We start from the raw sequence: 21,460 nt of genomic DNA, 5'->3' as shown, positions 1-21,460 counted from the left end.
TCAATCATTGATACAGTTCGTAATCGCTCTTGATTGATCTGTGGCCAAAGATTTTAGAAGTTACTTTAATTGTCTTTCGTTGTAGCGAATTTTCTAATTCCAAAAAGAAAAATGATCTGACAAAGAACATAATTAGTATGGCGACGAAGTGTATAGAGTTTGAAAGCAATAAATTTTAATTAAAATAGTGTATTTTTCCTTTTGTCAAATATTTATGTCCAATTAATTTTGTCGGAACACTCGATTCGTCGCTTTTTCCGGAATGTGGCTCGTTTGGAGCTGGGAACGCCTCTCAGTTTGCCATCGAATAGTTTTTTTGTGTTTTTTATCTCGAAAATATTTGCAATATAAGAGCACTCTGTATCTGTGTGGTGCATAAAAGAAAATATTGATACTGGTACGTATTTTGAAATACAAATATTACGTTTGGGTTGAATTTTTTTTATATTTTCTATTTCATTTGAAAAAATTGCATGCATTTTTGAAGTTATACTTCTTTAGGCGCGTTATGAAAAATTGATGGGAGTGAAATTTTACGATGCGCGCGCACCGTTACACAAAATTAACAGAATGAAGTTGCCCACGGAAGAGGCATTGAACATAATATAAAAACAACATTCGAATAATAATAGAATTTATGTTACACTTAATGTAAAACAATAATAATAAATATTTATTTATTAAATTTTTCAAATGTAAACTGAACTTTATTGACTATAATGACTCCTTTTCCAGTCTTTGATTATTTAATTGTATTTAATTATTTGCATGAAATCAAAAACTATTTTTAATAATGCCAAAGAAGTATAACTTCTTACGCGCGTACATAAGTACACGCACCCTTTTTTAACTAGTGTTCTTTTGTTTTTTCCGTCAAATTGTGTTTGACGTTTTGTTGACGATTGTTTTATTTTTTATGGGTTTGTAAATATACATAAATAATATATAGTTTGTATTATATATTTGATTTATCTGATTGCATTTATTTTTTAATAATTTATTTTTATAGATAAGAAAATTTCTATAGATGCTAACTAAAGCTAGTTTTCTCAGGATATTTGCCTGTAATAAATGTCACACATTGTTACTTCAATCGAATTTTATATCTCCTTACAAAACCAAAGAGCAAACTTGGCAGTACCCTAAGGAGCTAATAATATTTTATAAGGCTATAAATAAATACAATCGGTTATTAACATCTTTTTTAATACACAATCACAATTAATATAACGTTTACATCTTTAAGTCAAACATACAATTACAAATAATATAATATCACAATTATAAGTTATAAATCTATCGCCATTTATCGCCGATAAAAACAGAAAAGTATGAATGTAAGAATACCAAGCAACAAAAGGGATACAGCCAACACCTGAAACAGGAATTTCAGATTAATATCTAAGTACATGGCACTTGTGGCCCCTGGGTTCGATTTCCAACATCGGCCAAAATTATAAATAAACTTCAGTTTTGGTATAGACGTATGTCAGAGATCAAAGACAGTAGATAATAATGACCAAGTAAGTCGGTAAAGTATTAAGTATAAAGAAAAGTAATTTTTGGGGCCATATAATGCCTAGGGAGGCTAATAGAACTCAAACAATTTAAGAACAGCCGTACTCTTGATACAATTAGGGCTTTCTGTCCCAGAAGATAAACTGCGGCGAGGACTATTCTAACACCTTATTTATCAAAAACAGTCCAATTGCAGCGTTCCAACCGAAGCACTCTTTGTCTCTTTTCACCACAGCGTAAATACAATTTAACAGAAAGAGCAGTACTCTTGATACAATTAGACGCTTTCTCTCCCAGAAGATAAACTGCGGCGGGGACTATCTTAACACCTTATTTATAAAATAAATAAAACAGTCCAATTTCACCGTTCCAACCGAAGCACTCTTTGTCTCTCCTTTTCACCAAAGCGTAAATACAATGTGACAGAAAGAGCGATTTTCTTACGAATAAAGCGGTAAATGGCATTTACCCCCTTATACGTTAATGTTTCCATGACGTACTGGTTAGGAAAATGACCACGTATATTATTCAAAAATGAAATCATTTTTGAGTAATACAGTTCGAGTAAATACTCGAACTGTCAGAAACTAACATTGTATAGACGCATATCTGAGGAAATACATACCTTATTTTGCCATTGGCGATTCTTGACGCAATCACTGTAAGGCATGGTGCTGAATGTAACAGAGTTGTACAGAGGCACCCATAGATCTGGCAAAAACCAAAATATCATGTCGTCCATTGCTTTGCGGAGTCTATACGATGGTCTTGTTACGAGATCACGCATCTGAAATGCAATATTAAAATATATTCCTATATAAAAGCTTTAAAATGCACCTTCTTTTGTTTTATCAGATGGGTGGGGGGCAAAGGAGCCAACGGGACGCCCATAAACGGAAGTCATCGCAGCCTATGAACTCCCATTTTAGTGGGTGCGTTGCCGGCCTTTGAGGGAGGAGTATGCTCTGTTTTTTTAATAATTGGAGATCGTATTTCCCATGGAAGAACCCAAAAGAATATGCCTTGAGAAGCGGAACGTATGATGTAACGATGAGCGTAACGATGAAACAAGACAGGAGTGATCAACCCAAACACCTTCAGAACGCTCTTCATAGTACACTTTATATAAAACGCATAGAGACGTGATTCTTTATTTCTCTGCGTAGAAATAGAGAATCAAGCCGATTATTAATATATTGGAGATTAACAATTTGACAAGCTCTTCGTTGAATTTCGTCAAAAGAAGCTGGTCTTTGGGAGCACCAGCCCAGACATGTGAGCAGTATTACGTATGAGGTCGTACTTGAGCCTTGAAGACCTGCATACGTTGTACCTCAGTGAAATACTGCTTACCCAAAACACCCCGCTTTTTGGAAGCCCCTTCCAGATGACTGCGGAATTGGACTTCTATCAATATGCCAACTCTATGTATACTGAGGCTGTGTAAAGTACTAAGGAGAGCACCTTTAAATTGCTTGAGGAGACACGACAAAGGGAGATTTCGTGTCTGAAAATGAACAAACCGGAGTCTTTGTAGGCCTACACTTCAGAAAGTTCCTACTACCCCAAACAGAAACCTTCTCCTGTCTTGATTCAATTTTAGAAACAAGTTAGTTCGGGCGGTCGGAATAGAAAGTGTCGATGGCGCTGTCGTCTGAATAGGAATGATTTTATTGTTTGCACTACTCCTTGTGCTTCTATCCAAGGTTGCCTGGAACGCTTACAAACGACAAGGCAGCCCCCTGCACTCAGTCTTTAGATATACTGTGTTAATAATTTTCTTGTGTGCACACATAAATATGAAGTATATGGGAACAGCGTACTTCATATAGAACCTTATATACGCCACGTTAAAAATCCTCGAAAATTACCTCGATATAATTGTACATAGCTAAATCGCAAACTGCAAATGCATCCTTCCATCTTGTATTAGAAAACTCTGGTAGTATATCAGCGAGGTTGTCACTATGCTTTTTAAATAGCTGATCCAATATTGTGCAGTCTTCGAAGCCAGCGTTCATACCCTGGCCATAAAATGGCACTACTGCATGTGATGCGTCACCTATTATAAGAGCCTTGTCTGATACGTGGTACGGACGGCACTGAAACAATAAAAACAATCATTTTGTGTTAAGATTTTTTTTTATGTCTTTTTTTTTTAAAGAAAATTCACACCAATTGACCTAGTCCCATGCTAAGCTGGTGAAGCTTGTGTTGTGGGTACTAGGCAACGGATATACATACATATTATAGATAAATAGACATATAAATACATATTTAAACACCCAAGCACAACACCAAATGCTCATCACATCGATGTTCGTCTCAGCCTGTGATCGAACCCGGGACCCATGAATTCGCAGTCAGGGGTACTAACCACTACATGAGTCGATAGATGATGTCGATATGATGAAAGTGATTTAATTAATATTTTATGGTTAAATTTGAAAATTCACTAATTGTCCCAAAAATCACTATAGATGGATGATTTTTTTGTTTTTAATGCAAGGGAAGATATTGTGATCCAATTCCACTGGCTAATGTATATTTAAAGTACTTTGTCAAATAATAAGCGGCAAAAAAAGGTCATTATGGCGTGGGAGAAAAAGCAGCAGACTTATGGATGGGGACCTTTACCAGTATAAGCACTCTATCACCCTAGTGGCTAGAAGCTGGTCGAAAAGTAGTATAGGTATATCCGAAGCGGTCGGAATAGTAGTTTAGGTATATATACATACATTTCGCTACATATCTACCATTGTAAGACTTTTCGTGGATATTTTGACTTAGGACTATACTAACCAAATTAATGAATGCAACAAAACTTTCTCCTATTAATTGAGGTTCTTGAAGACCATTGTAACTCCAAGGTAATCCGTTGAAGTGCAACACTAAATACTATTTATTCAATTAAAGCTTGAAAGGATAAAATAAATAGAAAATCCACTTTACAACTTAGAAATTAATTTACCTTGACTGTAATAAGCGGTGAGGGAGACCCATTAAAATAATCCTGGATCAATTTCTTTTCGCCGATCAAAGGGACAGAGTCCGGGAAGTATTTGTCAAAGAATTCGAGAAGTTTGCTCTCTGAGTCAATGCTTCTAAAATTCACAAACGGCATGAACAATGTTACCGTCCAGGAACAGTCCTGGTTTGGAAGGGCAATCATCATGAAGTTACCGCGAGGCCAGATGTGAAGATAATTCGGCGGCATCTGAAACTAAAAATTAATAATAGTTAAAAAAAACTAAAAAACACGCTTTTAAAGCACATTAAATTAAAAAGTGAAAAATAATTCCTTTTTAGTTTAATGTGATTTAAAAGCGTGTTTTTTAGTTTTTTTTAACTATTATTACTTTTTTATTTTTTAATTATTATTTTTTTCTTTTTTTTTTCGGATTATTGCATTGTCATCGATATTAGACAGGTGCGCAAAGTTTGAATTAAATCTGTCCGTTAAAAGTGGGTCAAAATCGAGTCCGAAGGAGTCGGTTACATACATACATACATGTGAAGCTAATATAAAGCGTGTAAAAAGTATCTAAAGTAAGACAACTTACAGAACAAGAAGAGTGTGTAGTGCAAAGGTTAGTATTGATTTTGAATCGAAATTAATAAAGTACTATGGTCGTATTTTACACAAACAATTCAAAAACAAAACAACATTTATACCTATCAAATTAAATAAATACAACTACATGAACTACAAAATACACATCGAGTTGTAAGTGCTGCCCTGCGATTCTGTAACTCACTTTTCGAACTCACACAGCGGTTTTCGCATCGGCGGTCGCTCTGAAATCAGTCATGAAGCAGTCATTTTATGATTTGGTATTCTAATAAACAATAAACTACAAGCTCCCACCTTATCAGAATGCCAAATCATAAAATGACGGCTTCACGACTGATTTGAGAGTGACCGCCGATGCGAAAACCGCTGTGTGAGTTCGAAAAGTGAGTTAGAGAATCGCAAGGCTGATGATGACTCGACGAAACCATGTCCTTTTCGCTACTATACAGTGTATATACCTACTAAATATTTTATATGACTAAGAAATATTATACAAAAAATTATTTCATATACAACCATAAAGTTATAATAATAAAGCAGTTTGGCCTAGTGGCTTCAGCGTGCAACTCTTATATCTAAGGTCGTAGGTTCGATCCCCGGCTGTGCACAAATGGACTTTATATGTGCGCATTTAACATCTGCTCGAACGGTGAACGAAACATCGTGTGGAAACCGATATGTCTTAGACCCAAAACGTCGACGGCGTGTGTGTGGAAGCTGATCACCTACTTGCCTATTACATTTAGAAATGATCATAAAACAGATTCAGAAATCTGAGGCCAAGACCTAAAGAGAGCTCTTTTTCTAGCGCCACTGATTCATTTATTTATTTTATATTGTTATAATAGTCCTTATACAAAAATTATGTATTATTTTAGTTGGTTTACGTACAATATGCAAGCAAAGGATTTTATCTAAGAGACGTATTTCAAACAAAAGTGAGCCGCTTTTTTGAGTGTGGCTTATTACAACACTATTTCTATTTACATTTTGCTAATATAACAGGAAGACAAATAACAGTTCATATCACCTATCTACAGGCAGATTTTATACAGTCTTAAAATTGGCTGATGTTCGTGTAGCTTTCTGTGTCCTTATAATGGGCTATATTACTTCATTTCTTACATTTGCAGTTGAAATTTTTAAATCTGTTGTTAATGTAAACATTAAAATCATAATACAATCGTAAATCTATCTGCTATTTCATTGAATAACTCATGCTTGTAATGCCAAAGAAAATATTGCAATTATCTATAAGTATTTGTTTTAATTCATTCTGTCGACTTTTTTTTTATGCTAGGAGGCAAACGGGCAGGAGGCTCACCTGATGTTAAGTGATACCGCCGCCCATGGACACTCACAATGCCAGAAAGCTCGCAAGTGCATTGCCCGCCTTTCAAGAATTAGTAGGCTCTTTTCTTGAAGGACCCTAAGTCGAATTGGTTCGGAAATACTTCTGTGGGCAGCTGGTTCCACATAGTGGTGGTGCGCGGCAAAAACTGCCTTAGAAAACGCTCTGTTGTGGAACGACGGACGTCGAGGTGATACGGAATATTTACAAATTCAAATGTCACGGTCAGTAGCTTGTTCCACGATCCAAATAAATTACAGCCATACAAATCTTGATTGAAATTTCACTTTGGACTTTGGTAACATTTGTTGTAATTAATATGTAATTTCTGTAACTATTGCTGTATAATTGCAGCTCATGTTTACCGAACTTAACTACGGGTTTCTTATTTGTTTATGAATAATTGTTATTTACCTTTCACGATATCCAATACTATAAAACAAGGTATCATATCTAGAATAATTAATCGTACAAAAATGGGTTCAATGAAAACAGTGCTGCTTATTTTTCCGATCATACTGGTAAAGTATTGTGTATTATCTTTAGTGAACAGCTCAGTTTTTCTTGATAAAGTTTATAATGACGAGGATAATTTGAATTCAGAATGTGTAAAAAAATTAATCACCGAACACCAATGCGGAATTCATATTACTATCGTCGTTCCCGATGCTAAATTCCAAAATTTTATTAATATAAATAGCAGCTGTTATGATTATGTCATTGTAACATACGAACCTATCGAATTGCCATTTAATACCGATTTATATCTTATCTACTATAAGATAAATAAAACAGGACCTTCAATTTGGAAAATGAGATATTACAAATATTGGAATCCAAATGCGAAATTTTTGTTTGTAACAACATCTGAAGTACAATATCCTGAATTAAAGCAAATCTTTCGCAAATTATTAAAATATTATATTTTTAATGTAACTGTATTGACACAAATAAATAAGACACAAGGTTCGTGGACTTTTTATCCTCTTAAAGATGGCAACTGTCGTTCAAATTACGATAAATTAGAATACCTAGGAAGTTGCGTTAACAATGACATCTTTCCCATCGCAAAAGACTTATCAAACTGTACAGTTTTGGTAACGGGAAATAAAATTGTGAATAAAAACTCATATATAAATTACATACAATATTTAGAAGAATATCTCATAAATGTGACTTCAGAAGCTATTGGTGTCAAGATAAAATATTCTTTTGAAGACTACGATACTAACGATGGACAAGTGTTGAGTAACTATACATCTGTCGGAATGTTAAATTATCTTCAAAAAAGGCAAGCGGATATTGTTTTTGGAGGATTTTTTCTCACAGCAAGAAGAGCAGCGATTTACGACTTTGTGTCTGGTTATAAATATACAAATATAAAGCTGTTGGTACCTAACTCAGGACCAAAACGTTGGAAAATATTTTACAGAATCTTTAGGATGAGAAGTTGGATTCTAATTGCGTGTGCTTTTATTTGTATGACTGTCTTAACAATGGTTATCAGTTACTACTGCTCTCAGATAAAACGCACTAGCAGAATTCCTCTTCATTTAATTGATTATTTCTTTGGCCACTCCGATCGGAATTTGTTTAAAGTGAAAAAGCTGAGAATAATTTTGATATTTTGGGTTTTCTTCACTTTTTTTATTGGAAGTTTTTATAACAGTGAAATCTTTTCTTTATTAACTAAACCAGGATATGAGCCACAGTCGTCCAGAATTGAAGAACTTAAACAAAATGGATACACGGCTTGCATTTCTGATTCGATTCGCGCGTACCTGGATATAGTATACAACTCAACACACCCAAATGAACAGGTACCGGAATGTAAAAATACTGAAGATGTATTAAATACAATAACCACGCGTGAAAACTATTACACCGTAGCAGATTACTCGCAGTACCACAACAATCTTTATCACTATAATACTCGTTTTGATGAAAAAGATATGTTAAACAATATAATTTACGCTCTTTACACAAACAAAGGTTTTTTCTTAAAAGAAAAGTTTAAAAGAATAGTTAGTGCTATATTTGAATCTGGTATTATACAAGACAGTCACATATACAGCTTGATAAGCAAAGTTTTCTCAAAACAACCTCATCAATCCGAACAAAAATATAAAGTGCTTTCGTTACAGGACCTCCAACTACCATTTTATATCCTATTAACGGGCTATTTCATTTCTATAGTAGTTTTTCTCGTTGAATGTATTTATGGAAAATACACATCTTAAATATTATGTTGTTTTAACCGCCTAGATCAGATTTGGTAGCATAAATAATATATCAAATAATCTATACCAAACTAAAATCTAAACATCCGTTTATCTTTGTGATAGGGAATTGTAATGTGTTATTTTAATCTATTCTAATGGTAATAATTGTGGCGCATGAAATGTAAATAATATACTTACTCCATCATCTTTACCGGGCGGTATACACAATTCCAAGTAACCGTGTTCTATGTACTGCTGACTGAAGTCAAATAAGGGCTGTTTAAGCATCGCTCGGCGGACAGTAGAGAATGCCCCGTCAGCACCAATTATAAGATCAGCTTTTACCGAAACCTTCTCTTTCGTATCCGTTCTGAAATTGAATAGAATTAAATATATTAGTTAATTCGGGTTTGAAGATTATCGATCCCCCCCACCCCCATGTAACTCGCCGTAACGTTTTTCAGTACCCAAGTATAGTACTGTTCCCAAGTCTAGTAAAACGTTTTGTGACCACCTAGTGACTCTTTAGTTACTATTATGTGGTGTAAGTATAAAATAATATTAACAATAACGCGTAATTCAATCCCCGCCCCGCATCGTAACGTTTTACAACCTCCCAAAATTCGTTACGTAATACTTGAACGCTCCCTAAGTCACCAAGATTAACAATACAATATTAATATTGTATACTAAAAGCTAATACTTTTCTCAATCCTTGGTTGTGCATCAATGACTTTTCCATACCAACTATAATAATGGTTAATGGCGGAAAAAGATATTTTAAAAATGTAACCGATTATGTGTTAAACTAAAACTCTTTTAACAAATGGACTCTTTCGTCTATTTCTGTCAAATTGTTTATACGTGTGTTGAATAGAGACATATAAGTAATTGGAAATATAAATGATGTGTTTGTGTTTAAGTTAATGCAACTGGATTAAAATAAAATAAAATTCAAAAAAAATGCAAAATTGTGAAGAGGCTATACTTAATAGTATAGGGTAAAGTAATTTAACAAATTGCGTGTCTAGTGTTATAGTGTAATACCTTGCGATTCTGTAACTCACTTTTCGAGCTCGCACAGCGGTTTTCGCAGCAGCGGTCGCGCTCAAATGAAACAATAAACTACTAGATCTTTCCTTCCTTATCAGAATGCCAAATCGTAAAATGACAGCTTCACGGCTGATTCGAGCGCGACCGCCGCTGCGAAAACCGCTGTGCGAGTTCGAAAAGTGAGTTACAGAATCGTAAGGCTGATTTCTAAATATTCTAAGGTAAGATTTAGGTCCCGTTTTTTAAAATATTCCTCAACTGATTTATTCTTGAAAAAACAAACGAAAATCTTTTTAGAATGTCGTATAGATTTGTTTTAAAATACGGACCTAAGGCACTTTTATCACGTTTTTTTAGAATTAACGGTCACTTTCACTATTTAGTAAAGATTTAATCATACCAAAGATCTAAAAACTATTTTTCACTGTCCTATATAATGTCAATAAATGTCATAAATAAGTTAATTTAATCGGTTAGGCTTAGTTTTTTCTCCATATATACTACGTTAATTATTACGGATTTGCGGTTAATATTCCACTGTAGTTGTACTTACTTGATAAAAGATAGTTCGCCATTTGGCAAATTTGTTTCAAGAAGTTTGTGATTGAAATTCCTTGTCACATTTTTATAATTCTCGGATTCTGAAATATTAAGGCACAATAGCTGTATTAAATATCTTTCACTACTATATATTTAAATATTTTTTATGATAATATACATTTCTTAGGGTTTTTAAAAATAAATTAATATAAACGCGAATTTATTAAATTATTTACACCAGTTTACGTTTCGCGTGCGTAACAGCAGTCGTGGTCTATAAGAGAAACGGTGACTTATATAAATTCGCGATTATATTCTTTAATCACTTAAATAACGTTTTAAAAGCACTGTAGTATTTAAATTATATGATAATTACCTTTTAGGAGAATGCTGTTCAAATAATTTCGTCCTACTGAATAAATGCTCTGAAAATTATAATTGTATTAATTATCACTTTAAATGTATCCCTTCGTTCGTATCAAGACTTATGAATTTTTCTTTCTATATGGGATGTATGGGATATTAATTTCTAAGAAGTCTGCTTGTCAACAAATAATCCGGCCGAAAGACATGTAACATATAGGTAATGTAGCTAATAAACAAAGTGTGTTTAAACAACGATAATTACTATAGATATAAAGCTTTATACCCAAAAAGTGGACGGTGTGTCAGGCACAGAAGGCTCATTAACTTTTTTTTTTCATTTCCGTGTGTGCTAGTATGGGATTCGCTATAACAGCGCTACCCACTAAACACGTGACTTATTGCTACCGCAACCATCTTTCATTACATTGAAAAAAAGCCAGTGGCAGTGGTTTTTTAGGTCTGGGTCTCATATTTTGTAACTTAATCATCCTCAGGATTGACATTACTACTATGTGAAAACTAGTATGTGAAAAACCAGACGTTCGACCCCGACGGACTTCATTTAACAATATGAAGATGGATTCGAGAGTGCTCATAGCCAAATTACAAGGCAAACTTCTCTAAAAGTTGCAATATGAAATCACAAATATTATACTAGTTTTCTACTCTTAAATGTGCCTTGTAATTCCACCAGTTTCTGAATTCCACCAATATTTATGATATATTTACTAACAGTGGGTAACCATCTGGGGCCCGTGGCATATTCTTTTGATGGGGCCCTATCTAAAATCGTCACGTTTAATTTGAATAAACTTCGAGATTTTCAGCGTACTCAATTACACGTTGTATATGTCCCACTAATGGCCATAGGCCTCCTCTCTTAGGCGACAGGGAATGGTCTGTAGTCCCGACGCTAGCCCATTGCTTATTGGAGACTTCACATTCATCCATAGAACATAATATCTCTTGAGCAGGGGCCCTCTTGGGTCGGGGGCCCGTGGTATTTTTCCAGCCCTGCCGCCCTATTGTTACGCCACTGTTTACTACTTAAAAATTTGAGACTTTGTTTGATTGATTACGTTCTAGATTCTCGGGAACTATTTCAATGAAAATATTTATATTGTGATGAATTGCCTATTTGTCAAGGAAGGCGCTGCAGATCATACATAATATGTAACATTAAAATATGTTTATTATTGACGTAATAGACTGAATTAATTCATACATTTGACGTAAGTAGACTTTGCGTGGGAATTATAAACTTAATTTAATTCAAATTTATGTACGAACCTTTAATCTAATTTATTTAAATCATTATTATTTATTTTACAAAAAATCATTTTAAATAAAGGATGTGATTCTAATATGAATGATTATTTTGTGTGAAATGGTGCTGCTTATGACAAAATCAACAAGTAGATGCAGAAATAAAAAAATACATAGAGATCTACCGCTCTGGATAATTAATATAATCCAGAACCTTATTTATTTACGCGAGTGCGTTACCGGCCTTTTAATAATTGGTACGCTTTTTTCTAAGTCGAATTGGTTCGGAAATACTTCCGTATTCAGCTGGGTCACCATAGCGATGGAGCGCGGCAGAAATTACCTTAAGAATCGCTCACGGACGGCAAGGTGATACGGATGGTATTTCGTATATGATTTAATAATTATAAAACAAATAAAAATGCGTTTATTCGCATTGCTAGATTTGGGAACCCCTTTAAGTAAATTGAAATTTTTGTACTAAATTGTTCTCACTATATTAAGATGTACATTTTACCAAAATATATTAGGTAGGACAATGCGAATGCGGACAAATCCGAAATCTATGAATAATATAATTTTCAGTCTTACGCACTTAATTCCTCTCAATACTTTCCTTCACCGTACAAATTAGTATCATATGGGCACATACGCCGTTCCTACAACACAACGGCCAGAGTCGCAAGCCAATCGGCCAAGGTTCTAATATTTTCGTACCTATAAATTTACAAATTACTTCCACAGTACCTGATTTGTACGAGCGTCGTATGGAATTGAATATGTTGATCCATCCGGTCTATGTATCATTCGAGCACTCATTGGTATACCATGTTCTTTTACCATAATATCTTCGAGGCCGACGTCCTTTAACGCTCGGCGTCCGCGGACTGATAATGCTAAGTTGATGGATCTACCCTTGACTTGTGGGGTTTTTCGTATGTCTGAAACCGATAAAAAAATAAGGTTATTTATATGGAGGGTGTACTATTATTGAAGCATTTTTATTGATGCGCATAATTCCCAACGAAATGGGTCAGAATGTTTGTGATTTCGATTTTTTTTCTACAACAAGGGACATACACAAAAATATGTATTCAAACTTTTGAATTGTCATACAATTATAAATACATATTGCACTTTAAAAATAACTCTTCCCGTTCAAGTATTATGTAACGAAATTAGGGGGGAATGGGGGGGTGATTCCTCTTGTAAAACTTGAGAATTGAATTACGCGTTATTTCTTTATTTAATTGTTATTTATTATTACTATTATTTTCGACTTTCCGGTATTTTACACAACAAAATTGTAACTTTTAGGTATAAAGAGTCACTGGGTGGTCACGAAACGTTTTACTATTGATTACAGAAGAATATCGTTACGGCGCGTTACATGGTGAGGGGGGGGGGGGGCAAGAATCTCCTAAACTTGCGTGAAGTAATACTTGAACGATCCCTTAGTGTAGAGCGCTTTGAACCTATCACCTCAAGGATGATAATCGTACTCTCAAGCCACTGTATGTACTTTGATTCTTTGATTAGACCGCCCAGAAGCAGTGTAAGGCCATACGATTGACATTGACATTACCCTTGAGTATATTGCAGCATAATGTGTCCCGTTACAATTAGATAACAAGAAAACGGAAATATATCATTATCGACTGATTTACGTCATAGTTCAATCGATCAAATCAAGAAAACAGGTGCCGGTTTTGTAAGAAAAATATCATTTTGACATTTACATACTTTTGGCAATTCAAAGAGTGGCACGCTATTTGATATAATAGACCAGTCAGTCAAGACAATTAATTCATAATAATTCCAAAAGTTTTCAAATTTTGATGTAAGGTCGGGAGTGGTATTAAAACAAACTATAAAATTTTGCAACCTGCTCTGCGGTCCGGAACATTGTTAAAAATAAGTTTTGGTCGTGAAAAAAATTCCAAAAGTTCTGCAAACTTGGGGAAGTTTTCGATATAATATTTCATATCACGTATAAAATTTGCAACCAACCTAAGTGTACGGAACATTTTTTGTTATTAAAAATTAATGTTTTTCTTTATTAAACTGAAGGAAAACGTTCCAAAAGTTCTGCAAATTTGACAGATATATCGAAAATAAAATAAGATTGATTTTGGTCAATATCTAAATGCATTCCGCAATCTGTACGTCATTTGATCTATAATTGTTTAGTCAAGCCACATTTCATATACCTAATTGAAATATGGGGTACAGCATGCAAAAACAAAATTTCTACAATACAAACACTACAAAATAAATTAATAAAAGCACTATTCAGATACAATTTTTTAACACCTACTAATAAAATCTACCAAGAAACTAAAATTATGACGATTAAACAACTATATGTTTATAGCACCTGTATCCTTATTAAAAAAATTTTAAATAACTCTCTACATAGTAACTTATCATTTAATAAAATCAAATACACCACTACACGCAATACTCGTCGAGCGAGTTTGCTTATCTTGCCAAAGCCGCGCACAAATTATTTAAAGAGATCTATTGGGTATGAGGGTGTGCAATTGTTTAATCGGTTGCCGTCTAAGCTTCGTAACATTAGCGTGATTGATCAGTTCAAAAGGGCATTAAAGACACACATCAGAATGGGCCCATTAGACTAGAATTGGGCTAGCTGATGGCGACGTGTATCTCGTTCGTATATATACTTAATATTAAATTTCTCATGTAAATAAAAAAATAATTTTTGTAATGAGAAATAAAGTTCTTTAAACATTAAACATTTTGAAAACTTTTGGAATTATTATCAAATTTTCGATTTCGAATGTCTATAATGACTGGCCTATAAAGCGATTCGTCGCTTATAGTTAGCTAAAGGTTTTGCCTCACCATTAAATAAGTAACCATTAATAAGAACGCTTTTTAAACATTGCTGCGAACAGCCAATTTTTGGATCCGCTGCCACAGCATTTAATTCCGACGCGAAACGACATAGGATCCCGCATGAAAAGAGCTTAATTTTAAAGACTGGCGACGGCCTCGCGATCGGGATATAATAGATAGAATACTATTATCTCCGTGTGGCGACTTGGCGGACTATAAAAACAAAAGATGATTGAAATGAAAATGAAAGAAAACATTTCGCGCGTTTCGCTTGAAGATAATTGGTCAAACAGAATGGTACATTCGTCTGTGGATTTTTTTTAGTATTAGATTCGAAAACTAGTACTTCTGACAACAGATTCATCTCAATCACAGAGTAATCTATATATATAAAAGAAAGTCGTGTTTATTACAACACTTATAACTCGAGAACGGCTGGACCGATTGCCATGGTTTTTGATTTGTTGGATTTGTTTTCGTCCCGAATAGCAGAATAAGCAATAAAATATCGGATAAGTTATCAAATAACAATAAATAAATTAATTAATTTTACGAATGCAAAAACCATATGGTGCCATCTGTTGACAAAACTACGCATCATTTTACGTCGAATTGGAGGAGATGCATGACCATGCTTTGATCCTTATCAAAAGATGTTGGATATCAGAAAGTGCTTAACATGCAGTATCGCCATATTGACGCTAGAGAGAAGATGCCTAATGTGTAAAACTGCCATTCTTCTTTCGCAATGGCAAGCAATAAAACATTTCTATATTTGCAAAAAAGTTGTATTAATGTAATACTTAACATTAATGAAATCCTAAAATAAGTTAAATTAAAGTAACAACGATATTATAAGGTTGTAGGGCGGAACGAAGTTAGCCAGGTCAGCTAGTAAATTATATTTTATACATACATATCAAAGTAGATATACTGAGTAGGTACTTTTTGCCATTCGTTTCATTATTATTTTGAAAGACTTATTATTACTTGGTTTTAACAAAGCCGCTTACAATTGTCATCAATTAAAAAAATATTGGTTGTTTGTAAAGTAGGTTTACGATCGAGATGTTTACGTGATAACGTCTTAATGGTGATATAAGTTTTTGGGTAGTAAGGAATTAATGAAGATAACAATTTTTTCAAATTTTAAATTACATTTATCGTTTTATTCACTTTTGATGATAAATTTCGGGTGTAAAATGACAAGTTTACTTATTCGACTATGATATACATTTTTCTTCATACATTCACGGAATGACTGGCAGCGCTCGAGATGAGACGGGAGATCGGTCCGTCTCTCTCTCGTTATACCTGCGATCGCGCTCGTGAGGTTTTGGTGAGACACAAGTTTCTGAACATGTCACCCGACTAAAACGATTTTAAAGACGTTATCACGTCAAAATAATAGTAATTAATAAAAATAACCGCGTTATACATTTGACTATAACAATTAATATTATTGATTCCTATAATGTAAAGAATAGAATCTTTGGGTACCCATACCTGCCGGTCTGTTCCCAAGTTATCTCGTTTTGAGAAATTTATACAAACAGACATATCTACAGTTAGGAATTTTTGCAAACGTGCATACTTAAATATTATCCAACAATATCATACAGGTCACCTATATTTTTTTATGTCGGTTAAAACAGACAACGGCTTTTAGCTTTATCAAGTTTTTTTTCTTACAATAAATTAACTATGTTCTTATCAGTGTTAAAACAATGACCATTACACTAATATACTAAGGGGCTATTTCCCATCAGACAAGAGCTGTATAGAATATACAACAATAATTATTGGGGTTCTAAGCTGGTTTGTTCTTTGAAAAGAACATTATCGACTCGTCTCTCGCTTAACACACTGAAACGAACTTTAACATTGATTTAGTGTATACGTGTTTATTGACGGCTCATTGGTCTAGTGGTTAGTACCCCTGACTGCGAATCCATGGGTCCCGGGTGCGATCCCCGGCTGAGACAAACATCGATGTGATGAGCATTTGGTGTTGTGCTTAGGTCTTGGGTGTTTAAACATGTATTTATATGTATATATATATCTATAATATGTATTGAATGTGTCCGTTGCCTAGTACCCATAACACAAGCTTCACCAGCTTAGCATGGGACTAGGTCAATTGGTGTGAATTGTCCAATGTCCAATCATATTATTATTATATATTATTATATTATTTAAAAAAAAATTTTTAAAATCGCTATGAAGCACGGGCGATGCGAGTATATATTTAGAGTATCCCTATAAAGGAGACAATAAAAAAGCTGTTCTCTAAAACTAGTGTAAAATATAATAAATTGATAAGATAACTATTATGGCTTGTGCGGAAATATATTGTGTAACATTTTTATTCAAGTTGCTCACCTTCGCGATATTCGTAAAGCGTAACATTGTGCCCTCTTCTGGCCAAATATAGAGCTTCTAAAGATCCTACCTGGAAGTAAGTGTTAATTGGTCATAGTCTAAAAAATTTACAATCCAGGGTTTTAATCAAGATGCCGTAACATGTATGTAAAAAGTCGAAAACTTACTCGTAATTTGTATGAAAAACTGTCGAAAAATTTTCATACAAATTCAGCTTTCAAATTTTTAGATACACTACTATTAAGGCATCTTGATTAAGCCACCAGAGATTATAGAAAAGTCTTTGATAGTACAACTTCTTTCCTGATAACAACTAAACTACTCTTTCCGTCAGTTCACGCTGTGATAGAAAGAGATAGATGAGTTTTAAGTCAAAACAGTGATAGACTTATTTATTATTTATGTTTAAAGTGGAAAGCTCTCGTGTCTCGAGTATTGGCAAATATACTAAAATTCACCAGGAAATATACAGCTATATAAACATGATTTAAGTAAGACTTTATTGAGTCCGTATTCCAGAACCTGAAATCCTAGAATTTCCGCGGAATTTAACATATTTGACACTTGACACGATGACACTCGATATACGAATTGGTTATTTCATAATGTTTCGTACCAGTGGAAAATTTTGAACATGTCATTGATAAAATTAACAACCAAAGAAAAATAAAAAATATATATTTATAAAAAGCTTAATAAATAATTTGAATGACGCTTATGATCTTTGATAATTCTGACCATTTCTTCGATCACGTTTAAATTTTTATCGGTGAAGTCAAACTTTTAAGATGAAATTGTCAATGTAAATAAATAAATAAAAAAATATAAAAAATTAAGCAAAAATTAACAATTTTAAGTTATATTTGATCCCGAGCGCAAGCTAAAATGGTTTATCAACTTGTTCTCATCTCTAGTAATATTACACAAAGGAAAGAATTTGTAAATTTGTGTCTGTAACTACAAAATACTAGACTGAATGCAACACTTTTTTTACCATTAGAACATCATCCTTGAATCACACAGTCTATATTGTTTTCAAAATATTTAAATAATAAATGTCCAACGCGAGGCCAGGACTCGATTTAAAGCACGAAATTCAATATAAAATACAAGGTTAACTAATTACATATTTAAAAAATTATACAAAATTGGAATGATCTAAAAAAATTTCAATAATTATATATTTCATAGAAATTAGACATACCAGACCACCACCGACCACTGCAATATTGAGCGGCTTTTTACCTCCATTTTCTAACGTCATTTTCTTCGAGAGATGTTTATTGTATCTCGTGCAACGCACTACTGATAATTCAAGCGATCCTCGTGGACATACCAATTTATACATAACATACGATAAATACGACAAGTACATACGATGAAGCCTTAAAGTACTCATAAGACCCGTTAACCGAAAATATTACTTGCCTTTATTGCGTGTTGCTTGAATTGTATCGTATTTTTATCTTAATTAATGTTGCAATAATGAATGAATAAAGTATTAATTACTAATATCCTTATACATTTTCGTATGTGATGTTTAAAGAACTTTTTTCTCATTACAAAATATATTTTTTTTAGTGTTATAACCCCAAAGTCGTTAAAACCTTCAAGCTCATTTAATAAAGAAAAACTGATGTCTTGGATGTTTACGTTAAACATTATGTAGATTAAAACCGCATAAATAAATACATCATAAAAAAATAAATGCATCTAAAAAGAGGTTTTTACAATTCGACGCCTGTTATTTTGTTTTCTCAACGGCGCGTGCATATAATACAATATAGATCTATCAATCGAATACTTACAATGATGACTTTAGATTGTTTTCAAATTACATGTGTACGAATGATGCATTTGTTGTTTAGGTATATAAAGTTTTTCCATTCATTGACATAATATTGTGTAATATTTTTTTTAATTAAGCCTAATTACATAGTTTATATATATTATTATGGTAAGGTTTTAATCCGCAATCAAGCAAACCTCATTTGTTGATTGCGAACTATTTGTAAAATCTAATAACTATTGCGCAATAGAAAAGTCACGATAGATTTTTGAATGGAAATGTTAAGGAGCGCTCGTGGGAGTATTTTGATCTATGCTCATACATCGTTCGAATAGAATACGTGTAGTATAAGTTTTTAGTCGAGCGGCCAAATTAAAATGATTGCATTGACGTATACCAATACGTGACGAAGTTCCTCGGATTGGTTATGTAATTGTAACATATTCGCTACTAGCTGATCCAGCTAACTTCGTTCTGCCTAATAATATTGTGTTAACTTTAGTTAGTTAGGATTTCATTAATATAACATAAATAATTGTTTGTACAAATACAGAAATGTTTTATTGCTTGCCATTTTTTTTAAACAATGTAATTATTTACGATATCACATTAGAAACCTCAAAAATAACAGTATTTCTCCACTATTCAATGGATGTTATTATATTATTATATTTATACATATCGACCTTCCTCTTTAATCACTCTATCTATTTAAAAAAACCGCATCAAGATCCGTAGGGACAGAGAAAGCGACTTTCTTTTATTGTGATAGTGATTCACAGCAAAAAAACAACTTTAATAGTTAATTTTATAAACCAAGGACAAACAGGCTGACTCACCTGATATTGCCAGAAGACTCGTAAGTGTGGTTAGTATTTTAATTACGGAGATTTTAAAATAAATAAAACAAAAGCAAAGTACGCTTAGTGGTTATTGATCTGCAATATGGAATGCAAAGAGCGTTATAACTGCGCCGGATCTGAGACGCTCCGATTTACGGGAGTCCGACTACGCGCTAACGCCCGAACCCAATAATTAATCCACAATCTCAGATGGAAAATAATCTGAGATCAGACCGTGTCAGTCGATCGATTTCCTATCTGCCTCCCAATAACTAAACCCTACGAAGACAATTCATTTTTGGGGACGGATAAAATGCTCTTTTTCGTTCCATTTTACCGAGTTTTCACTTATATTTGATAATCAATGTAAACGAATGTCATTTTCATACAAAGTTCTATCCACAGACACCGATACGACCTCCCATGGATAGCTTGTATCGACAGATGGCTATTACAATCCGTCGATTGGTTATTTTCACACTTGTTACAACATTTGGATTAAGATTACTATCACAGGTGGTGGATTATGGATGGAGATAGGTTATTGGGTTTGGGCGTAAGTCTGACTCGTGTGTTAAAACGTTTTGAACCTGAGAGATAAGCCCTGAGGTTTGTAAAAAGCGTTAGTCCAATCGAATTGTCAGTTATAATTTTGAAGCTCGTGTGGTATTCGGGGGATTATTTTTCCGACCCAAATGTCGGCCAATAGAATTGCACCATGAGACGAAATGTACAGTTAACAAATAAGAATTTCATAATGAATAAAACAACTACTTAATACTATTCTTGAAGCAACGTACAGAGAAAATTTTCACAAAAAATTTACAGTATAATACCATGTAGGTTGTACCACGTGACGTCGAATGGTGCAATTCTATTGGCCGATATTTGGGTCGGAAAAATAATCACCTTTATTTCTCTGACTACGTCGCTTGCATTCCAAGCCTTGTTTAAATGATATTGCATATAATTGAAATCTGTTTGTGGCATTAAATGAAATGAAAAATGTTTTGCGTCGATTTGTTGACTAATAAATTAAGTAATTACTTTCTGACGTAATTAATATTACCTTAACCTTGTTGATATTTGGACTTTGATAACTTCTCTTTGTAAAAGGACCCGTGACAAGTATGACCTTGGTGAACTTTTCAATTATATACATATATGTATAAGCACGAATATAAAAATCATATTTGAATAGCAAAATTATTAAACTTCCGTAACGCGTCTGTTTTATACATAATTTAGGGCAATCCGGTTCACTCAGGCTAGTCTAGCTATAAACAATTTTTGTATCCCTAGAGATCAAACACAGGGCCAGAGATACGCCTTCATTTTTAAATGGATGCAAATAATGCAGTTTTTTTAATTTTTTAATGTTTTTTTTAACTTGGTACATGTATGACAAACTCTTTATTGTTATAAAAAAATATACTCAAGACACAAATTGGAATCAATAAAGAAGTTTTTATTAGGTGAAATCTAATAATAATAAAGAATGTACCTTGATCTATAATTCGATAATTGTCTTTAATTATATTTTTGAAGTAACATATTTAATAATTATGAATGTTTATCCACGTGCCACGCTTTCTAATTGCCGCGCAATTGTTGATATATATAAGTTAAATGTAAATAAATAATGTTTATTTTCTTTTCTATTATAAGGCTTAAGTAATTTGATTAAAATACATA

The 21,460-nt window shown here is 33.4% G+C and overlaps 1 protein-coding gene across 2 annotated transcripts; it reads right to left on the bottom strand.

The window, feature by feature from the left end:
• Window positions 1-1,189: 1,189 nt before the first annotated feature.
• On the bottom strand, window positions 1,190-19,781 carry LOC125049691 (kynurenine 3-monooxygenase). Of its 2 annotated transcripts, none has more exons than XM_047649114.1 (10): window positions 19,763-19,781; window positions 17,135-17,204; window positions 12,638-12,831; window positions 10,635-10,683; window positions 10,272-10,359; window positions 8,864-9,035; window positions 4,490-4,741; window positions 3,390-3,620; window positions 2,144-2,305; window positions 1,190-1,375 (listed from the first exon to the last, which is right to left on the bottom strand). In XM_047649114.1, exons 3-10 carry the CDS (start codon window positions 12,731-12,733, stop codon window positions 1,307-1,309), a joined length of 1,119 nt encoding a protein of 372 aa, XP_047505070.1. In that variant the 5' UTR covers window positions 12,734-12,831; window positions 17,135-17,204; window positions 19,763-19,781; the 3' UTR covers window positions 1,190-1,306. The 2 variants fall into 2 exon arrangements, with proteins under 2 accessions (XP_047505070.1, XP_047505069.1); XM_047649113.1 differs by lacking the exon at window positions 19,763-19,781 and adding an exon at window positions 18,339-18,489.
• Window positions 19,782-21,460: the final 1,679 nt, after the last annotated feature.

This window comes from Pieris napi, chromosome 5, assembly GCF_905475465.1.
Source record: "Pieris napi chromosome 5, ilPieNapi1.2, whole genome shotgun sequence".
Lineage (NCBI taxonomy): Eukaryota > Metazoa > Arthropoda > Insecta > Lepidoptera > Pieridae > Pieris > Pieris napi.
This window is presented reverse-complemented; position numbering and strand designations above follow the sequence as displayed.

Coding starts and splice junctions, on each gene's coding strand:
- LOC125049691 (XM_047649113.1), bottom strand. CDS start 18,482: ATGTATAAATTGGTATGTCCACGAGGATCGCTTGAATTATCAGTAGTG. Junction 9,036..10,271: donor GGCGAACTATCTTTTATCAA/GTAAGTACAACT, acceptor ATTCAATTTCAG/AACGGATACGAAAGAGAAGG. Junction 3,621..4,489: donor CACCGCTTATTACAGTCAAG/GTAAATTAATTT, acceptor TTATTGTTTCAG/TGCCGTCCGTACCACGTATC.